Here is a 17,587-nt window from a genome sequence, read left to right as displayed (position 1 = left end):
TTCATTTAAGCCCACAGAACTACGAATTAAATGGACTAATTCACTAAGGGAAGCACACCATACTAGCGTAGAGCTATCTCCCAACTAGGCACTGCTGCTTCTGGCTGGGTCGAAGGAGCCATGCAGCCTGGAAGCAAATGGGAGCCGCTTCAGATACCAAATGAAACACAGCACCGGCTACAGGCAGATCTGGGCAAAAATACACCAACATGCTCCGAATGATCCGGCCTGATGAGCGCACATGTTCAGCCCCTGGATTATGATGTAGCAATGGTTCTGCTGAGCATTTCGTATTTTGGCCCAGGTCTGCTACGGTGCAACCCAGTCATTCACCTTCCGGCTCATCCAGACATGTGACATTGTCATAGAATGAGGCCCTTTGAATGGTCTGAATCTCTACAACACAGAGAAGAAGACGAGGAGGGGGGTGTTGAGTGTCAGGTGCTTTTTAAGACGTCAGAAATGTGCAACAGGTCAACAACAACAGAGTCTTTCAGTAGACGTTAAAGACAAGAACGCGTCTGGACGCTACAGTTGTGAAAATAGCAATTCCCTCTTACAGGTTTTTCTGCTTCTGCTGCTCTGTCCCGCTGAAATGTTTCACATCAAACACATTTTTAATACCAGGCAAACATAACCCAAGCAAATAAAAAGGTTTTTAAATAATCATTTCATTTGCTAAGGGAAAAAGGTAATCACAGGCATCTTGGCCCTCGTATGCAACCCCCCCCCCCCCCCAGTTACATTAGGAATTACTGATTAAGCTCCGAGGTGTAGAATAAAATGTAAAATAAAATCCTTTAACCAGAACATGTCTGTTGACAATTAGGCTAAAACATCTCATAAACGCAACCTAGAACAGATCGTTACATGATTTTAGAGAATCTCCCATGATTTTTCTGCAGATGATATGTTGCTGTACAGTTCAGAGATCTTAACGCTGGGTAAAAACTCCCTGTACCTGAACACAGAGAAGACAGAGCGTCTGATCCACGACCCGGAGAGCAATCTGTTGTCTGATGGACATTTAAACATGGCCGTCAAGCCAAACCTACAGGGCTTAGCTGTTGTTTTTGATAAAGCAACGTCTCTTGAAGGTCAGTCATTACCACTTATCACTAAACACTGGATTTCAGTTTAGCTCCCAAGATTGTACAGCCAGTTGCTAAATTTAAAGGGCCATTATGTTTTCCATAGGGGTTGTTTTGGATAGTGTTTTTATCATTTGAAAAAAAAATTTTTTATTTACTCAGGTTATTTGTGTCAATTATTAAAACATATTTAATAAATAATCTCAAACATCTGAACGAGACAAAAGGCAAAAACAGGAGCAGTCTTTAAGGTCTTTTGCTCAGTTCTGCAAGTAAGCAGAAAGTTACATGCGCATGAATCCAACAGGGCACGGTATTTAAATGGATTCTTTCTAATCTACATTAAGATTTAAGTACTACAGAGCATATAGGAAGCAAATTACCATCTTTCCACAGTTCAGCCACAAATTTGTCTGTTGACTGATGAAGAAGTGTTGCTACGTTGTCATTAAGAGGGTCCATGTTCTTCATTAGCCACTCGTCAGCCTTGTAGTCAACCTAAAAAATAATCAGGCTTTCATTTAGTAAAACACAAAGAAATTAAGTTATTATACATTTCATTATGATATACAGTACATACAGTGATACTCAGAATTTAATAGATGTTCCTCGATCCAGACTCAAGAGTAACGGCTTTTAAGTCCTCGTGATTCATTGTAATTGTTAAAAGTTGTCATATGATTTCTTTTCTTTAAGGAGATTTGCTGATTATTGTATAGCACTTTGGTGCAGCTGCAACTGTTTTAAAAGTGCTCTATAAATGATGTTGACATTGACAGTAAAGGATGCTATAAAATGGCAAAAATATGTGAAGGACGTGGTTTCAAAGAGGTTAACTGCTCAGTGGGGTTAACCCGTTGAAGCGGGTTAACCCCACTGAGCACTCCTAAAGAACCAACGCAGACGGGGATAGACCATGAAAACCAATAAGCTGATTCCCAAAGAGATAGGCAGATGAAGGATAATGAAGCTGTTTTAGTGTATTGTTGTTTAAAGAAGCAAAAAGTAATCACACAGTATGTGTATGAGTTGGAGGTGTGCTCTGATGCCCAAATTGTGGGCATCCACATGTCTTCCTACATGTCTCTGGGTCAAGTCACCCCTGTGCCAATTTGCCGCCCCATTTGGTAGAAAGAAGCTATCATTTACCTTATTGCAGCTGGAAGTGGTTCTGATCCCCATTTGGGCCGGACTACCGCTGTAACGTCAGAGATAATGACCCAACTCTGAGCCATCTCCACAGGTGGAGAATACTTACTGGACTCACGTAACCAAGCTGTTCAGTTCTAGTAATAATCTGATGAAAATATCTTTCTCAGGTAAATATCTCCTAAAGGCGGCGTACAGCTGATGCGTGGTTTCCTCAGAACGCCTCGAAGCAGACGGCTTCTGCACCAGACATGATCCAAACACCAGCAGGACCCAAGGGGTGAACTGACCAACATCTTCTCTATATTCTCAATAAAACATCACTTAAAGTGTTTAGCATTACCTCATATGTATCTGAAGTTTGACTTTAGCAGAAATCTAACTCTGCTGCACTTTTTTTTTTTTGCTATTGCTTTACCGATAACATTTACAACATTTGGCTTTGTTGTGAAACATGCTGTTAAAATCCCACAGCCTCATAAACAGGAACAGATGTGGACCTCAGCAGGTCCGTGGGTCGGACCAACGCTGGGTTTTACAGCAAAACACCGCTGTCCAGACGGGCCTTAGTATCATCCTGAGATCCCACAGGAAGAGAGGCTGCATCAATGCTTCAAAGCAGCTCAGTAACATGGAGAACCGAGACATTTAGGAAGGTGTGTCCGCAGAAAAAGATCAGGAAGCTGGTCCAACACAGAATCAGATGTTTGGATGTTCGGTAACCTTAGCAACCTTAGCTGTGCTGTAATAGAAACTTCATTTTCTAGCAAAGTTGCTTCTAAAAACATTCTTCTGATACGTGGCGCTTTAAAAGAAACAAGCAGCAAAGAGGCCTTACCCTGCCAGCGTAGTGGATGATGCAGAAGTCCGCCTTGTCCTTCAGCTGACGGGGTCTCTGAAACTTGCTGTGAGTTCCCTGCTCCTGGATCAGTTTGTCTACAAAGGTCTTGTCCGTGGCCTTAGGGAACCAGCACTCCTCGTCCAACAGAGCCAACACTCCTGGAGGGTTCGCCTGGACCAATAAGAAAACACATCAACCCCAGAACAGGGAGCCGTCTCAGCACCGCACTTCATTCACCCTTATTTCTATTTTCCTGTATGTCTTCCGTGTGGTGCCTTGCAAAATTATTCACACGTTTTCCTCCTTTTTTTCACAATACAACCACAAACTTCAGGGTATTTTATTGAGATTTTATGCGATGGACCAACACAAATCAGAAAGTAATTGTTACGTGAAAGGAATCTGACACATTGGCTCAGAGGTTTGTTGGAAAACATAATTTAATAAAGTATGCAAGTATTTTAGAGGTCAGTGAGATGCTTTTGGAGACATTTAAAGCACACAGAGCACTGCTCAGTCCATCATGTGAAAAGAGAAACAGAAGGTTAAAAACGACAGCGCTACCAAGACGTGGCCATCCACCTAAACTGATGGCAAAAGGAGCATTAATCAGACAACCAGCCCAGAGGTCCATGAAGAGGCTCATGGTCAGGTGGGGGAATCTGTCAGTCGTCCACAGATCTGACCTTTAGGGAAGAGGGGCAGGAAGAAAGACATTTTCGACAGAAGCCCCATTCGATGGTTGTCACAGGTCATGAAAAGAAAACAAAAACATGTGGACGATGGTTGTCCTGCTCCTGTCCTCAATGTCCAGTGTCCTGCGTGTTTTAGATGTTCCAACACGGATGATTTAACAGCTGGTCTACCCGCTCAGCATGCAGGAACCTGCCGATGAACCGTTAATCTGACTCAGCTGTGCTGAACCAAGAAACATCTAAAGTCCAAGCTGACTTCAGACCCTACCAGCTTCCTGTGTCATGGCCAGGTCACAGCACAGACCTCAATTCACTTACCAATCTGGGGCAAGGATCGAAATTTCTAGTCGAAAGTTGCTCTCCGCCCAATCTGACTGAGCTAGGGCACGTTTGTAGACAAGAATGATCAAAGATTAGGTAAGAGGCATGGATGTCACGATTTGCTGCTCAATTCAAGATGAAAGCGGATCTACGAAATAGTGGCTCAGACAGGCTGACGAAAAATGCACCATTTAAATGTACAAGAGTTTTCTTTCCACTTCATAATTATACACTATTGTATTGGTCTATCACATAAAATCAGAATCAAAGATACTAAAGCTTAAAGGTAAGTATGAAGACTTCTGCAAGGGGCTGTGTTTAAAGAGATTTTACACTGTTTTTAATCTTTTAAAGCTCCTGCTGTCGTTATTAATAACAGGCTTTGTTTGTCACTAACCGGCCTCTCGATGAGGTCAATGCAGGGCTGCAGGTCCAAGCCGAAGTCGATGAAGCTCCACTCGATGCCCTCCCTCTGGTACTCCTCCTGCTCCAGGATGAACATGGTGTGGTTGAAGAGCTGCTGCAGCTTCTCGTTGGTGTAGTTGATGCAGAGCTGCTCGAAGGAGTTCAGCTGCAGGACGGACAAAAACAAAAAAAGAGAGACCGTCAATCAAAAATCCCCACTAGAAAAGCATGTGAATCCTCATATATAGCATGTATAGGGGTTATAAACAATCAAACATTTTAAAGAAGGATTAAATTCAAACCTGGAAAATTTCAAACCCAGCTATGTCCAAAATGCCAATGAAGGAGGCGCCCTGTCGTTTGGTTCTGTCCAGAGCTTTATTAATACGATGAACCAACCAGCGGAACAGACGCTCATACGTGGCCTTGGCCAGGGCCTCCACAGCAAAGTCAGCCTGAAGGGAGGCACGGGAATAAAAGCGAGCAGCGTGACCACGCAACGAGGGAGGATCAGGGCAATCTACGTATAAGAGACAGAACTGTGGTGACCTGCTCCTTGGTCTGGGCTTTCTGCACATAGTCTCTGCCCACTTTGATTCTAGGCGTCAGGATGGCTCTGGTAAACTCCATCACATTCATGCCCAGCAGATGGCACAGCTTCTGAGCAGCTAGGAAACAACAAGAGGAAAAAACACAAATAAAGCAGGTTTTTACTAAATAATACCATAAAAAGACAGAGATTTCTACAAAAAGCAGCTCACATCTGTTTGATTGTTTGCCATACCAGACAGGAGGAACATGTGCAAGAAAAACGAACAACTGATATTTGAGCTTATGTGCAGAACTCAGATTCCCTTGTCTTAGATTAATGATCAGCAATACAGCTTGGCTTTACCTGATTTATAATAAGGTTTCTCAAATATAAAACATCATTAATAAAAGCATTTTACATGGCTGAAGCTTGTGGAGTTTTGTATAAAAAACAGGAGCTGATCTCAAAGAGGTTTCACTGCTGAAAAGAAAACCCAGCTGCCTTCTGACATGAGGCTTTGCTGCATCATCAGCAGCAGATCTTTATCTTCCTGCTTCACTCTGTTTGGATGGATGGAATATGGAATAAAGTCTGGAAAAGCAAATATTTTCCATCCTCTTCTTTTTCCTTTTTCTCATCGGGTCAGGTACCAAAATCAACCTCCATCTTTCTCCCAGGCTTTTCCAGCCATTTAGGGAACCCTGACAGGGTTGAAACGGTGAAGAAGCGCTGGTTGGTTGTCCAAGGAGTGGAACAGCAGCAGATGAGCCTGATTCAAACTGGGTTTTTTCATCTGGTTAAAAGCAAATCATTCCTTTCCACTCTCGCCACATGCTTGCTCAGGAGGGATTGCTGCAAAGTCAATGGCTCGATGTGATCAGCTTGGCTTAGAACTACGTTCTATATAACTGGATAATTAGTAGACATGTTGGTCTACTAAAGTGCCTCAAGAAGAAATTTGTTGTTGTTTCTTTATAGAAATAAACTGAACCAGCGGATGAGAAGTGTCTGCACCTATATAAAAACTACAGAGCAGAAGGTGATTTTAGAGTACCTACCAGTATTATCAGGCATGGAGGCCTGGTCTGTGTTCCTCTCCTTCTTGAAGATGATGTTGCCAAACTGCAGCACCGAAGACACCACCCTCAACATGGCTGCAAATATCAGAATGGTGGTGAACAACTTTAAATAATTTGATAAGAACTCCATAAAAAGGCAAACGTCTGGTGTTCTATTATTTAGCCCTGAACAGGAATCAGGGCGTAAAAAGAACAAAGACAGGTCAGAGAGAACTGAGAGAGGTATTACCCAGAATCTCTTCATGTGCGAAGCTCATGATGTGCATGGCCTCCATGGTTTCATGGAAGTTGTCCTTGTCCTGTTGGCCTGGAATTGGGATGTTACCATTCGACAGGAATCTGTAGTTATTGAAGCCCTCCAACAACAGATCAGCTGTGGACAGAAACATGGAAATGTTCACTATCTAAACCTAACCCCCATCTCTGCTCCGGCTTTCAGACTTCTCTAACTTTCACCACCTGAGTATGTAAAGATGATTATTAATTAGGCTTGAAATCCCAGTGCGAACATCTGTGTTTAGAAATGTTAGAATTGGCCTGAGTCCCGCGCTGTGCAGCTTTACATCTGGGCAAAATAAATGAGACTTCTGGGAAACTTTAAGCTATAGTTGGTAATGTTGGAGAGCTAGGAAGATTTGAAAGTGTCACCTCCTCTAAGCCCCGCCTCCTCCGCCCAACGATGAGCACTGATTAAAATTCTCTAACTCAATTTACTATGGGATATACATTATATAGATTAAAACAGACTGATGATGTTTTAAAGCCTCTCTTCTATTTCTGTTACATTTTTACCTTTTTAATCTGAAAAACAAGCCTATATTTTAATTTATTGAATAGGACTGTACAACAAATGCGTAACAACGTTCTAACCCACAATACTTTGGGCTTAATTACTTAAGTTAATTTTGTTTATCAATATTATGAGCTTTTTGTTTCCTATTTGAAGTATTTAAAATAGAGTTACCTATCTGTTATATTACTTACCCATTTATTTGTATGAAAAATAACAGGATTTAGCAATTTCTCTTTAAATATCTATTTAAGCTGCATGCACGCTTTGACTGCCCCTCCAAAGCTTTTTCCCTCTTTTCTTCCAAATATACTAGTTTAGCCAAGAAAATATATAATAAACCTCGCATAAATTGAATTCAGAAGCTATATTGTTTTTTCAAAAGGAAAAAATGTTGATTGATGTAAATGAAAATTGATGTAACAGCTTGTGTGAATTCTGGGATTCACTCTGCAGTGTTCACTAATTATTTATGAGACCAGACATCCCAAGAGCTTAGGGCTTTGAGCCATTATAGGACCAAGTAGCTGAAATTTTTTAGTAATCATTTAAATCTATTCTTACTCACATCTGAGGTGCTCGCCAGCTCCCACCAGCAGCTGGTAAAAGACGTGGAAGGTGCGCTCATCTTTGGCTTGACGGATCGCTCTGGATTTCTCCAGCAAGTCTGACGCAAAGGAGTCAGGGAAACTGAATCTTATGAATAGCTTTAGTAGCTCTACGTCCAGCTGGAAGGTGCCAGCAGACATGCTATGCTAATTTGTTTATTAAGACATAAACATATAAACTCCAAGACAAAGAACGCTAAATAAGACGTGGTTGGTTCCAACACAGGATACAGGTTTCAATGTTGGCCCCCACGATGTAACCGGCAACGTCAAAGTTGATCCGAATGAATTTGCCCTGCGGAGATTAACACAGGAGTCATGTTAAAACAGAACACGACACCAATAACAGGAAACATGTGCCCTGTGTGACCGACATCCTGAGTCTGAACATTAACCTTTTGTGAACACGATTACTGGTACAGGTCATCTATAGGCCTATAAGAAAATCCTATCCAGTAGAATACCAAATGAATACATTTGCTTTTGTTCAAGATTTCAGCCACAAAAATGTATTAAAACACATACATATATTTACAGACGAAAAGCTTATGCAAAAATGTCCTCAAAAGAATTGTTCCAGTTTGGAGATATTTTGGGAACGAAGCAAAACAAGCGACTTGATTTGATTGACAGGGACCAATCATGTCCTGTTTGCTCTGGCCATGCTCTCAGCAGGCGTGGGCAGTGCAGGAATAAACATGATACTACAGGGTCTGTTTAACCACACAAGCCTAATAAAGAGGTCCAACCCTGCTGAAGTTGTTAAGGGATGGAAAGTTTAAGTCATCATTGATGATGATTGGAAAAACAATTCAGACTCGGTTTTGATCTCATGAGGGTCAGTTGCAGATGTAGCTGCCTGACTCGACTCCTCATTAAACTGCTGGTATCTGCATCCCAGTAAACTTCTTTTAGCTACCGTCAGTGTTGTGCTAAGGCCATTATTTGATCCCATTTAGTCATCTATGCAATAACCTTGCACCATGAGCCCTTTCCTTTCATTCCTGCCACTCTGTCTGAGTGCTTAACATGGTTTTTCTGTGAGTGCATTACTATTATTTCACTAAATCAAAGGCAGGCCTCCTCACTGACATGCAGGCTGCATAAATCTGAAACCCAACAGACGAGGCTTTCGCTCATGCACCAGTGGATCTTGTGACAATCACATTAAAAACTTTACGGTTTCTGCTCGGCTCAACTCACAAAACGGGACGAGTTGTCGTTTTTCACAGTCTTTGCATTTCCAAAGGACTCGAGGATGGGGTTGGCCTGAAGAAGCTGCCGTTCCAGTTCACCCTGACAGGCACACAAAGCACACACAAGCGACACGGCGTCACCAGGGGCCGCGTGACGTACACAGAGAGGGAGGACAAACTGAGCTCCAAAGACACACAGGAACAAAACATGCAGAGACAGCGGTGATGTAGGTGAAGTGAACAAAGCCTGGGAGAAAACGACGAGGCAAGCATCGCAGGTAGACTTCTGCAGAAAAACACTCAGTAAAAACCAACAGAGGTCCAAAGAAATATACCTCTAACCCTTTAAGCATCAGTTCTGACCAGAACTTACACAGAGAAGGACAAAAACCTCCCCACAGTTTCCCACAAAAAGTGCAGACAGATATACTAAAAAAAAAAAGCACATTTCTTAAAACTAAATTTAAAACAAAAAAAAAGAACCTTCTAACTTAGTAAGATAGAATGACAAATGTGAACTAAACTACAGCTGCAAACATAATAAAACTGTTTTTAATGCATTTTCTTGCGTTGTCTAGGTTGGAAAGACGTTTGTCTGTCTCTCTAAATAAACTGCAGTTCAGTGGGTCGTAAAGCCGAATTAACAAGATTAGCTAGGTTCAGATTCCATCACAAATAACTCTTTTCCCCTCAAAAACCAGAAACCGCGTGAAAAAGACATGTTAGGATCTACTAAAGAGAAACAAAATATGCTAAAATAAAAAATAAAATTCTAAATGTATTTTGCTGCTAGGATGGATGACTTATTAAATAGATGATTAGGTTAAAATCAACTGTCTAAAGTAACTTTTACAAGCCTTACTTGCAGCCTCCCCTTGCTGCTACAGGATGAATTCATACCGGTTCTGAGTTTTTATAGATCTGTCTAAGTCTGAGGCTTCAAAGCTTCACCTGGCTTTTAATGAATTTGACCAGTAATGACGTAAAAATGAGCAAAGCCTTAAAAAAAAAAAACACTAAAGGAAACGTTTGCTTTAGCAGGGCCTCGATTCCTTTTTGTTTTACATTTGTACAGAATTTCTTCATCAGAATGACATTAATAGTTCAAAGGATACTTCTTCCTAATTTTCCACAAATGTTTTCAAAATATCAACATGCCTTTGGATCACGCAGGTTTTAAAGTGGTAGACACATTTAGCAGAAACAAAGGCAAAGCTGGTCTAAGCTTCACTTCTTTTTCAGAAAATATTTTCAAACAATAGCAATTTATGAAACGCCTTATATTTTTTTATGTGAGCCGTCTTTTTATCAATGTTCTGGGGAACTCCCAAGAAAAAAACGACATAATGCCCCTGATGTCGGCAAACTAATCTATTTAAGACAAAATATGTCCCTGAATCAAATAAAACAGCATCTGTTGTAGAGAAAAACTGGGGGAAAACACATGTATACAAAAAAAAAAAAGATAATTAAAATATATCCTTACCTAAGACCAATACACTCAACTGTGGGAACAAATGTTTACTATATTTTATCAAAAAAGGCTAAATTATTTTTCCCCCTTCTTGCGGTACAACGTTTTGTGGTTAATCAAAGAAAATAACCTCTAAATGTAAAGTCCATCTGCTGTGATAAAAGCAGATTAAGTCCACATTAAACAGATGGCAGCAGACACAGTTCAGTTTTTTATTGAAGTGGTCCACTTAAAAAAAAAGCTGAGAAGATAAATAATGTTTTAAAGGCGATGTTTTGATAGGTGTTTCCTCTGCGTTTCCATCCAAGCCTCGCTGCGGACTTAATCATGGCCTGAGAATCCAAAACGGCTGAGAAAAAAAAAAAAAAAAAAAAAAAAGTTTCATCTGTGAGATTATTTCTCTTCTTGTGGCAAAAGAAGCATTTTCCCATTCCGACTGAAATACCTCCACGCATTTAAGGGTTGAGTAAGCCGTTTTCCATGAAGGGGGGGGAATCAGGACTCAGCATCTCACTTGGGATGTGCGATATTTAATGCCATTTTTGGCCGATGAGTGTGACGGGCTGCTTTTGGGTGAAATCTTGCGCAGCTGGAATGTAGCAGCGCTCCACTGGAGCAGCTGTGCAGCCCACAGGGGACAGATAATTCAAGCCAAAGGACTCGGTTTTTACATAAACACAGGCCTGTGGTTCAGCCTGGTGGTTAAAAGCCTTCCCTGGAAACCTCTGTGCGTCTGTTTGGACCAAACAAAGGGCACATTTAAAACACTAGTGGGTCTCCACAGGTAGCATCGTGAGTTGGGCCGAATTTCACGAGGAAATCGCATTTAACTGTCAATATGACAAAAACATTCACTCTAAATAAGACGCCTTGTCATTTCTTTCTAGTTTATGCATTTTTTTTCCCCCGGACTGCTACAAGTGGAGCTCTTTTTAAAAAGCCGGCTGTTTGGCAGCCTGCGCGGAAGGACTTTGGGACAGATTTAGGAGACTCCAAGAGGATCAGTCACAATTTACTGTCGCAGTAAATCTTCTGAGCAAGGGCCCAGTTGGGTTTGCTTTTGCCCTGCTCAACATCTGCTTCAAAAGTCGCAGGCCCGACAAATATTCCAAGTTTTCCTTTTTTTCCATAGGCAAGGAAAATAAGAACAGCGGACAGAAACTTGGCCATGTGGAAAACTCATTTAGGGCAGCTTCTTAGGCGGAGGAGAAGTCCAAAGAGGTTCTGCTTGGGCTAGCTGGTTGAGTGATTAAAATGGGCTGAAGTGAGAACCAGTGAACCTCTTACCTTAACATCAGTGCATGCTACAAAACATTTATGAAGAAATGAAAAAGAAAACCACTTTTTTCAAAAGGTACGTTTTAAAAAAGCACATATCCATGTATAGCAGGAAGTCTGTCCTGCAAAGAGCTAACTATTAAAATTAGACCTGGATAAGATGGTGTGTGCTGTAAGCTGCGCTGACCAAGCTAACGGATAGAAACATCTAGTTGGGCTGAGCGATAAAGCTTGGTTTAAAAAAAAAAAAAGCCTTCATCACTTTGTAATTTTTGGCACTTGGTATAAAACAAAAATAAACAGTAATAGAGTGACAGACAACAAGCAAATTACTCATAAGCAATGTGAGACTACCCCCATTGGCTAACTGTTAGCCGCTAAAGATGCTTTTTACTTTTTCATTGCCGCTCATTCAGAGAGTCTGAATGAGCGGCATTGACTTTTCCTAGTTTAATTTCTAAAAAACTAAAACAGATTGAAGCTGAACAGAGATTTTTTAACAACTGTTTGAGATTTTTCAAACCTTTAATTTATTTGTGAAAACAAAAAAGGCAATTTTTAATCCTAGATCAAATTACTCTACACTTATTACAGAGTAGAGTTGTCCCATTAGTCAATGTGTAAAAAAAAAAAAAAAAAAAAAAGGAATATTGGTATTCATAAATTCCCCAAAATACCACCAATATTTTGTCTCCTGGTAAAGCCAATATGGTTTATGGTTTCATTGTTGAGCCTGCCCTAAATAAACAATTGACCAAGCGGCAGATAATTTCACCACTTAACTTGATCATTTACTTTGTAATTTGTCAAAATAGCCAAAAAGATGTTTGTTAAATTGCCTTCGGGCAGATCTTGGTGCTGTTTCTTCACAGTAAGAAAGTTGCTGGTCCAAATCTGTGTCTGTATTTCCCGGCTTTCCTCAGCAGCCCAAAGACAAGTGTGTTGCTGAATTGATGACTGAGCTGCTGTAAGTGTCTCTGTGGCTGTTTAGACCTGGGTCTGTGTTAGTACAGGACAGCTGGGATCCAGTGACCCTAACCGGGTTAAGGAGGTTTAGTAAACGAATGGGTGAGAAATGCTACAATACTACTGAAGAAAACTGTAAGATTGTATTCAGGAAGAAGCAAAAGAGTTTGTGATCATGCTGGATGAGATGGTGATCCTTACTTTGACCAAACGATCAATAGTAAATGAAAAGGTCAAAGAAAACCTAGAAGAAAATAGCAAAAGAAAATCCCTTCTGTGCTTGTTTCTAGAAGGGAAGACACCCCAGTGATGGGAAAAGGAAGATTTAAGCAATGCATGCACAGCAGGTGGATGAAGGTAGAGTGGCTAGAAAGTGTCATCCAGCCTTAAAGTATTTTCTAACAATTGATAAAGAATCTTTTAATCAAGCAGGCAGGAGCAGGGTGAGGAAAGCACCCCTTTGATATGTTCTAACAGAGCTGAAAAACTAAGTATTACTCACATAAAACAGGGGTCCACTCTGTAGGGTATGAGAAGATTCAGTTGTTAAAACAACAAAAAATGGAGAAATGTATTTATGCTGTGGGCGTCGGTGAATCCGTGGTCAGAGAGCAGCACGTTTCTGATGACAGATTAACATCTATGCACAACCTACAGCCGTCTAGGAATGGCATTAGCAGCAGGTTTAGTGAGAACACCTAAGCGCCGTGTTATTCTGGTCCGTGACACCTGAAGGCTGCCTGGTGCAGGAGTTAGAAGCTGGTACCATGTTCTGGCTCAGAAGCTAGGGCATGGTACCCTGGCTCTCACATTCACTGTAAGTCAGTCTCTGCTGAGACGCTCATTATTAAAGACTACAGCTAGAGTGCCTCTGGCAAAGATGTGTTAAAGCCTTAAGTCATTTCAACATTCATAACAGAAGCTTAATCTCACACTGAAAATGTAAGAAAAATCCATTTATTCAGTAAGTAAAATAAACGTTGCCAACATTAAGAACGTATGTTTTCAATAATATCGCTGAAGAGTGGTCTTCCTAAAAATCTTTTTAAATATATGCACAGACACACTTTTCCTTTTTTAGGTTGATGAGGGTTTCAAGGTTTTCAATGAGAAATGCACGACATCTTTAAAACTCTGGTGTAAAACTCTGATACAAATGTTGATTTCTTTCAGCAACTAGAGGCTGGGCGGGAGGAGGACCTGTACTTATCTAGCCACTGTGCACAGGGAGCAGGATGGTAAAGGTAAAACCCCACAGCTCCGTCAGAGAGCTGCAGCACAGGGTGCCATCCTGGGGTCAGTTTCCACAACAATCAGACAAAATCCACAGGTCAACATGTTACCCCAGAGCGATGGCGGGAAACAAATCTGGTCTGTGATGATTGGCAGGAACTGCGGGCTTAGGCCAGACGACACTAAGGTTGAGCTTTTTTGTAGCAAGAAAAACACTCTTGGTGAAGTTTGGTGTGAAACGAAGGATGGAGATACTGAAAAACTAGCTACCTTTACGTGGACAAAGATAATCGGGCCGATCAGAATAAAAATGCATCATGTAAACAAGCCAATCGTAATATTGTGGTTGTATTAAGCTCAATCGGAACTAAATTGTAATCAGAATGGGGGGGGGGGGGGGGGGGGGGGTATGATGATTGATAATCCGATCAGCGTGTGTGTAAACGCTTGTCAGGATCAAGTTATTCTGATTGTGGCAAATACGTGACGTTTACGTTGGGGAGCAAAACCTTCTCTGCTCCCGATACAACCGTTTGAAACATTAAAAGAGCTCAAAATTATTATGTGATATATTGTTTGCCCTTTTTGCAAAGACAGAACATCTTCTGTGTTTTTTTGTGTGCGCATGTCAGAGTGGTTCTAGTCTGACCAAAGCCAGGTGCATATAAACACACATCATGATGGGATTAACTGATTGTGTTTCCATTTAAACGGTACAATCCGATAATTTATTGTTCTTTAATCTGAATACATTTCAGTTTAATGTTGAAATTGTGAGCATGTAATCATATCTATTGTTACCCATTGCGCAGTACGGCGGAGTTAATATTCAGTTTTTTAAAGCGCATGTCATCATGAACTCTTGGAAACACCAGGAGATTGATAATAAAATCAGGTAGACTCTTCTGTTTAGCTGAAAACGGGAAGTTTTTGAGTCTCTCAACCGGATGACGACCCAAATGTGGCCAAAAAACACTAGACACAGAATTGCTTCACTCAAATGAAAGTTTTTCAGTGTGAGATCATGCTGCAGCAATAAAAGAAACTGTAATTACTTACAGACTTTTTACTAGTTTACCAGGGGCACAGACATAAGTGGCAACTTCAAGCAGTGCTTAAATCTAGCTTGGCGTGTCCAACGGATACAAACAAATACATGAATACAGGTTTAACCGCAACACCAAAGCACAAGACGAGAGCCGAGGCTTTCCACGTGCCTATCGACCCAAACTAAGGCATGCACATCATTTTGCAGCACACGACACAGATGGCAAGCGACACATTAGCACAGCACAGGAGGACACAGCCTAATAGCAAGAGCGATCATGCCACTTTAAACGTTTACTTACAACTGCATTTTGGGCCTGACAAAGACACACAGAAGAGATTCTAAGAAACTTCAGATTTTACTCCAAGTATTTAAAACCATCAGGAAAATGGAATCAGTCTTAATTCGTGAAGTTCACTAGTGAACAAAATACAAAGAGATTTTCAAGGAGTCCAGGTTAGGGAGCAATTCGTATTATTTGGAAGGACAGCGTCGGGCCAGCATGCACATGAACAGGGTTTGTAAGAAAGAAAACAGAAACTTGCCTGTAGTTTCACTGGTTTGGGGGATTCAGGCTGTTTTTTGCAAATAAACAAAGAATATAAATAGTTAAATGAAGCGCACAGACATCCAGAACACAAAGCAGATGAGCGTACCCCTTTATCCATCTCTACACTGCAAAAAGGGAACTAAAAGTGGATAAATCCTCTTGAAATTAGTGCATTTTTCATTGCTTTGGGCTTGTAAATCAGACTATTTGCCAATGGAATAAGATTTTTGCACTTAAAATAAGAACAATTCATCTCCATCATCTTATTTTAAGGGCTGGATGTCTAATTATCTTGTTTTAGGGGTAGAAATTCTCATTCAATTGGCAAATAGTCTTATTTAGCTGCTCAAATCAAGTAGAAATATAAAAATTGTAAGCAAATTTTGCTTACTTTTAGTTCCCTTTTTGCAGTGTAATGTTATATCATGAGAGCCTCAAACATCATTTACAGAGTTATCTTCAGTCAGAACACTGCTCCTCCGTTCAACACTGACGTAATGTGACGATAACGTCTCATTTTTCATGCAGTCTCAGCTTTAGGATTAAACTGGTTGCAGTAAAACTCAAAGTGGCGGAGGCTTAGCAGCTTCGTTGGACTACTCACAGGAATGTTGTGGTCTCGTCTTCCTTTGTGGGAGGAAGCAACGTGCGCCAGGTACTGGATGACCTTCTTTGTGTTTTCGGTCTTACCAGCTCCTGACTCGCCTCTGCAAGGCACATGAGGAGAAGAGATAAAACAAAGAAAACAAAAGGAAACTCAGGCATCTCCAGCACACCGAACTCTTCACATGGACAGATGTGAACAATCACACACCACAGCGGTAAATCACTGCAGCTCTTTCCAGTTTCAGGTGTACAGCTCTGGCTTCATGGTTCATCACGTTGTCCTCCCTTAAAGAGCAGGAGCAGGGAAGTGATCTCAGCGATCATCTGTCTTTAACGCCAATATGTTTGCTGCATTTTCCAGGGATGCAGCTGTGGTTCCTCGCATGCTTCTTACTGCTTTGCCACTGGCTTAGGAAAAAGGCTACAGACTTTTTTTTTTTTTCCCGAGGTCTTCAAATCCCAGATCTTTGGCACCACAGCTTAGACTTACAGCATATCTGAGGTTTTACAGACAGTGCACATCTGCATACGGCAAATATGAGCTGGACTCACTTGGCACGCGTGAGGTGGCCAAAGCGGGAGTGTGAGAGGTGCGAGTCCCGCTAGCCAGTGAGAGGAGAGGGTAATCATAGGAGGATCTCATCCGTGCTATATTCACTGTTACATTTCTAAAGTCTTTGTTGCCTCCAAAAGCAGTAGTGCTGAACGGCTCTCAGTCTCTGAGGCTAATGCTTGGTATCAGGTTCTATATGTTGGCGGGGAAGTCTTCATCTCTGTGCTTTTGTTTTAAATTTAACTCTGCTGTGTACATGATGTACATGATAATGTCTTATACCCTGTAAAGTGTGTACGCAAATCTCTAATTTATTTTTAAAAAGTTATTAGACTTTGGATCTGTAAGGAATTGGGGGATTGATATTAGTCTATAAAACTGTGGAGAAAAACCACAAGTGTCTGCACTACCTGTTAAAAGTTAGGACTCACCTTCGTCCTTCAGTGACTTTTCCTTATTTTTATGACTTTCTACATTGCAGATTCATTGTGAAGACGTCAAAACTATGGCTCAAAAGTATAAATTACATGTCAAACACTAAAAGGGGAATAACTAAAAATATTTGAGCTGTTTTTAACATAGAACTGAGTATTTGACTGCAGTTATGACTTGTATAAAGTCAATACAAACTTCACGAAGTTTAAAGGGATTTCACCAAAGCGGTGTTCTGATCTGTGCTCAGCCACCTGTGAGGAGAGGGATGAGGAGACACAGCTGTGGACGGGACCAAAACCAGGTGTTCAAGCCATAAACCTGGGATCATTTCACAGGGTATAGACTGTGAAACCGAATAAAATCAACTCAAATTCACAAAAATGTATCACATAAGCCCTGGGGACGTAACTATTAGTCAATAAATGCATTCATTTAAAACTATTATTAATGATGATAAGAAGTTTATGCTGACTGTTTACTCACGTGCAAAGAATGGACTGGTCCTCTCGATCTGTGTGTGACAAAAAAGGAAGAGAAATGAATAACAGAAAAGCTATTTACCAACTCCATTTTATATATGACACATTTATAAGTCATGCATAAATGCTAAACTAGCTAAATTTGAACTATCTAAGCAAGCAGTGAAGTAAAGTTCTGTTTTCTAACCATCTCCTGGCCCAAACAGACGACAATATTAATGAGACAAAAAACCCACAAAGTACGAACAAAGAACAGCT

At 40.9% G+C, this 17,587-nt stretch overlaps 1 protein-coding gene across 5 annotated transcripts in view; it reads right to left on the bottom strand.

Moving 5' to 3' along the window:
• Positions 1-17,587, bottom strand: part of LOC105919530 (myosin-10) — a 67,022-nt gene that overhangs the window by 22,239 nt on the left and 27,196 nt on the right. The window contains exons 4-18 of one of the 5 annotated variants that reach the window (XM_021311929.2): positions 17,334-17,361; positions 15,861-15,963; positions 15,252-15,281; positions 15,008-15,022; positions 12,928-12,945; positions 8,715-8,807; positions 7,743-7,806; positions 7,472-7,570; positions 6,343-6,486; positions 6,093-6,188; positions 5,052-5,170; positions 4,805-4,957; positions 4,495-4,668; positions 3,079-3,252; positions 1,475-1,589 (exon numbers count right to left, since the gene is read on the bottom strand). In XM_021311929.2, coding sequence (XP_021167604.2) covers positions 1,475-1,589; positions 3,079-3,252; positions 4,495-4,668; positions 4,805-4,957; positions 5,052-5,170; positions 6,093-6,188; positions 6,343-6,486; positions 7,472-7,570; positions 7,743-7,806; positions 8,715-8,807; positions 12,928-12,945; positions 15,008-15,022; positions 15,252-15,281; positions 15,861-15,963; positions 17,334-17,361 — 1,425 coding nt within the window. The remainder of the gene's footprint in view (positions 1-1,474; positions 1,590-3,078; positions 3,253-4,494; positions 4,669-4,804; positions 4,958-5,051; positions 5,171-6,092; positions 6,189-6,342; positions 6,487-7,471; positions 7,571-7,742; positions 7,807-8,714; positions 8,808-12,927; positions 12,946-15,007; positions 15,023-15,251; positions 15,282-15,860; positions 15,964-17,333; positions 17,362-17,587) is intronic. The other 4 variants (XM_036136770.1, XM_021311931.2, XM_021311932.2 and 1 more) reach the window with 4 other exon arrangements.

This window comes from Fundulus heteroclitus, chromosome 5, assembly GCF_011125445.2.
Source record: "Fundulus heteroclitus isolate FHET01 chromosome 5, MU-UCD_Fhet_4.1, whole genome shotgun sequence".
Classification (NCBI taxonomy): domain Eukaryota; kingdom Metazoa; phylum Chordata; class Actinopteri; order Cyprinodontiformes; family Fundulidae; genus Fundulus; species Fundulus heteroclitus.
Note: the sequence above shows the minus strand (reverse complement) of the source record. Positions and strands in the feature narration are given on the sequence as shown.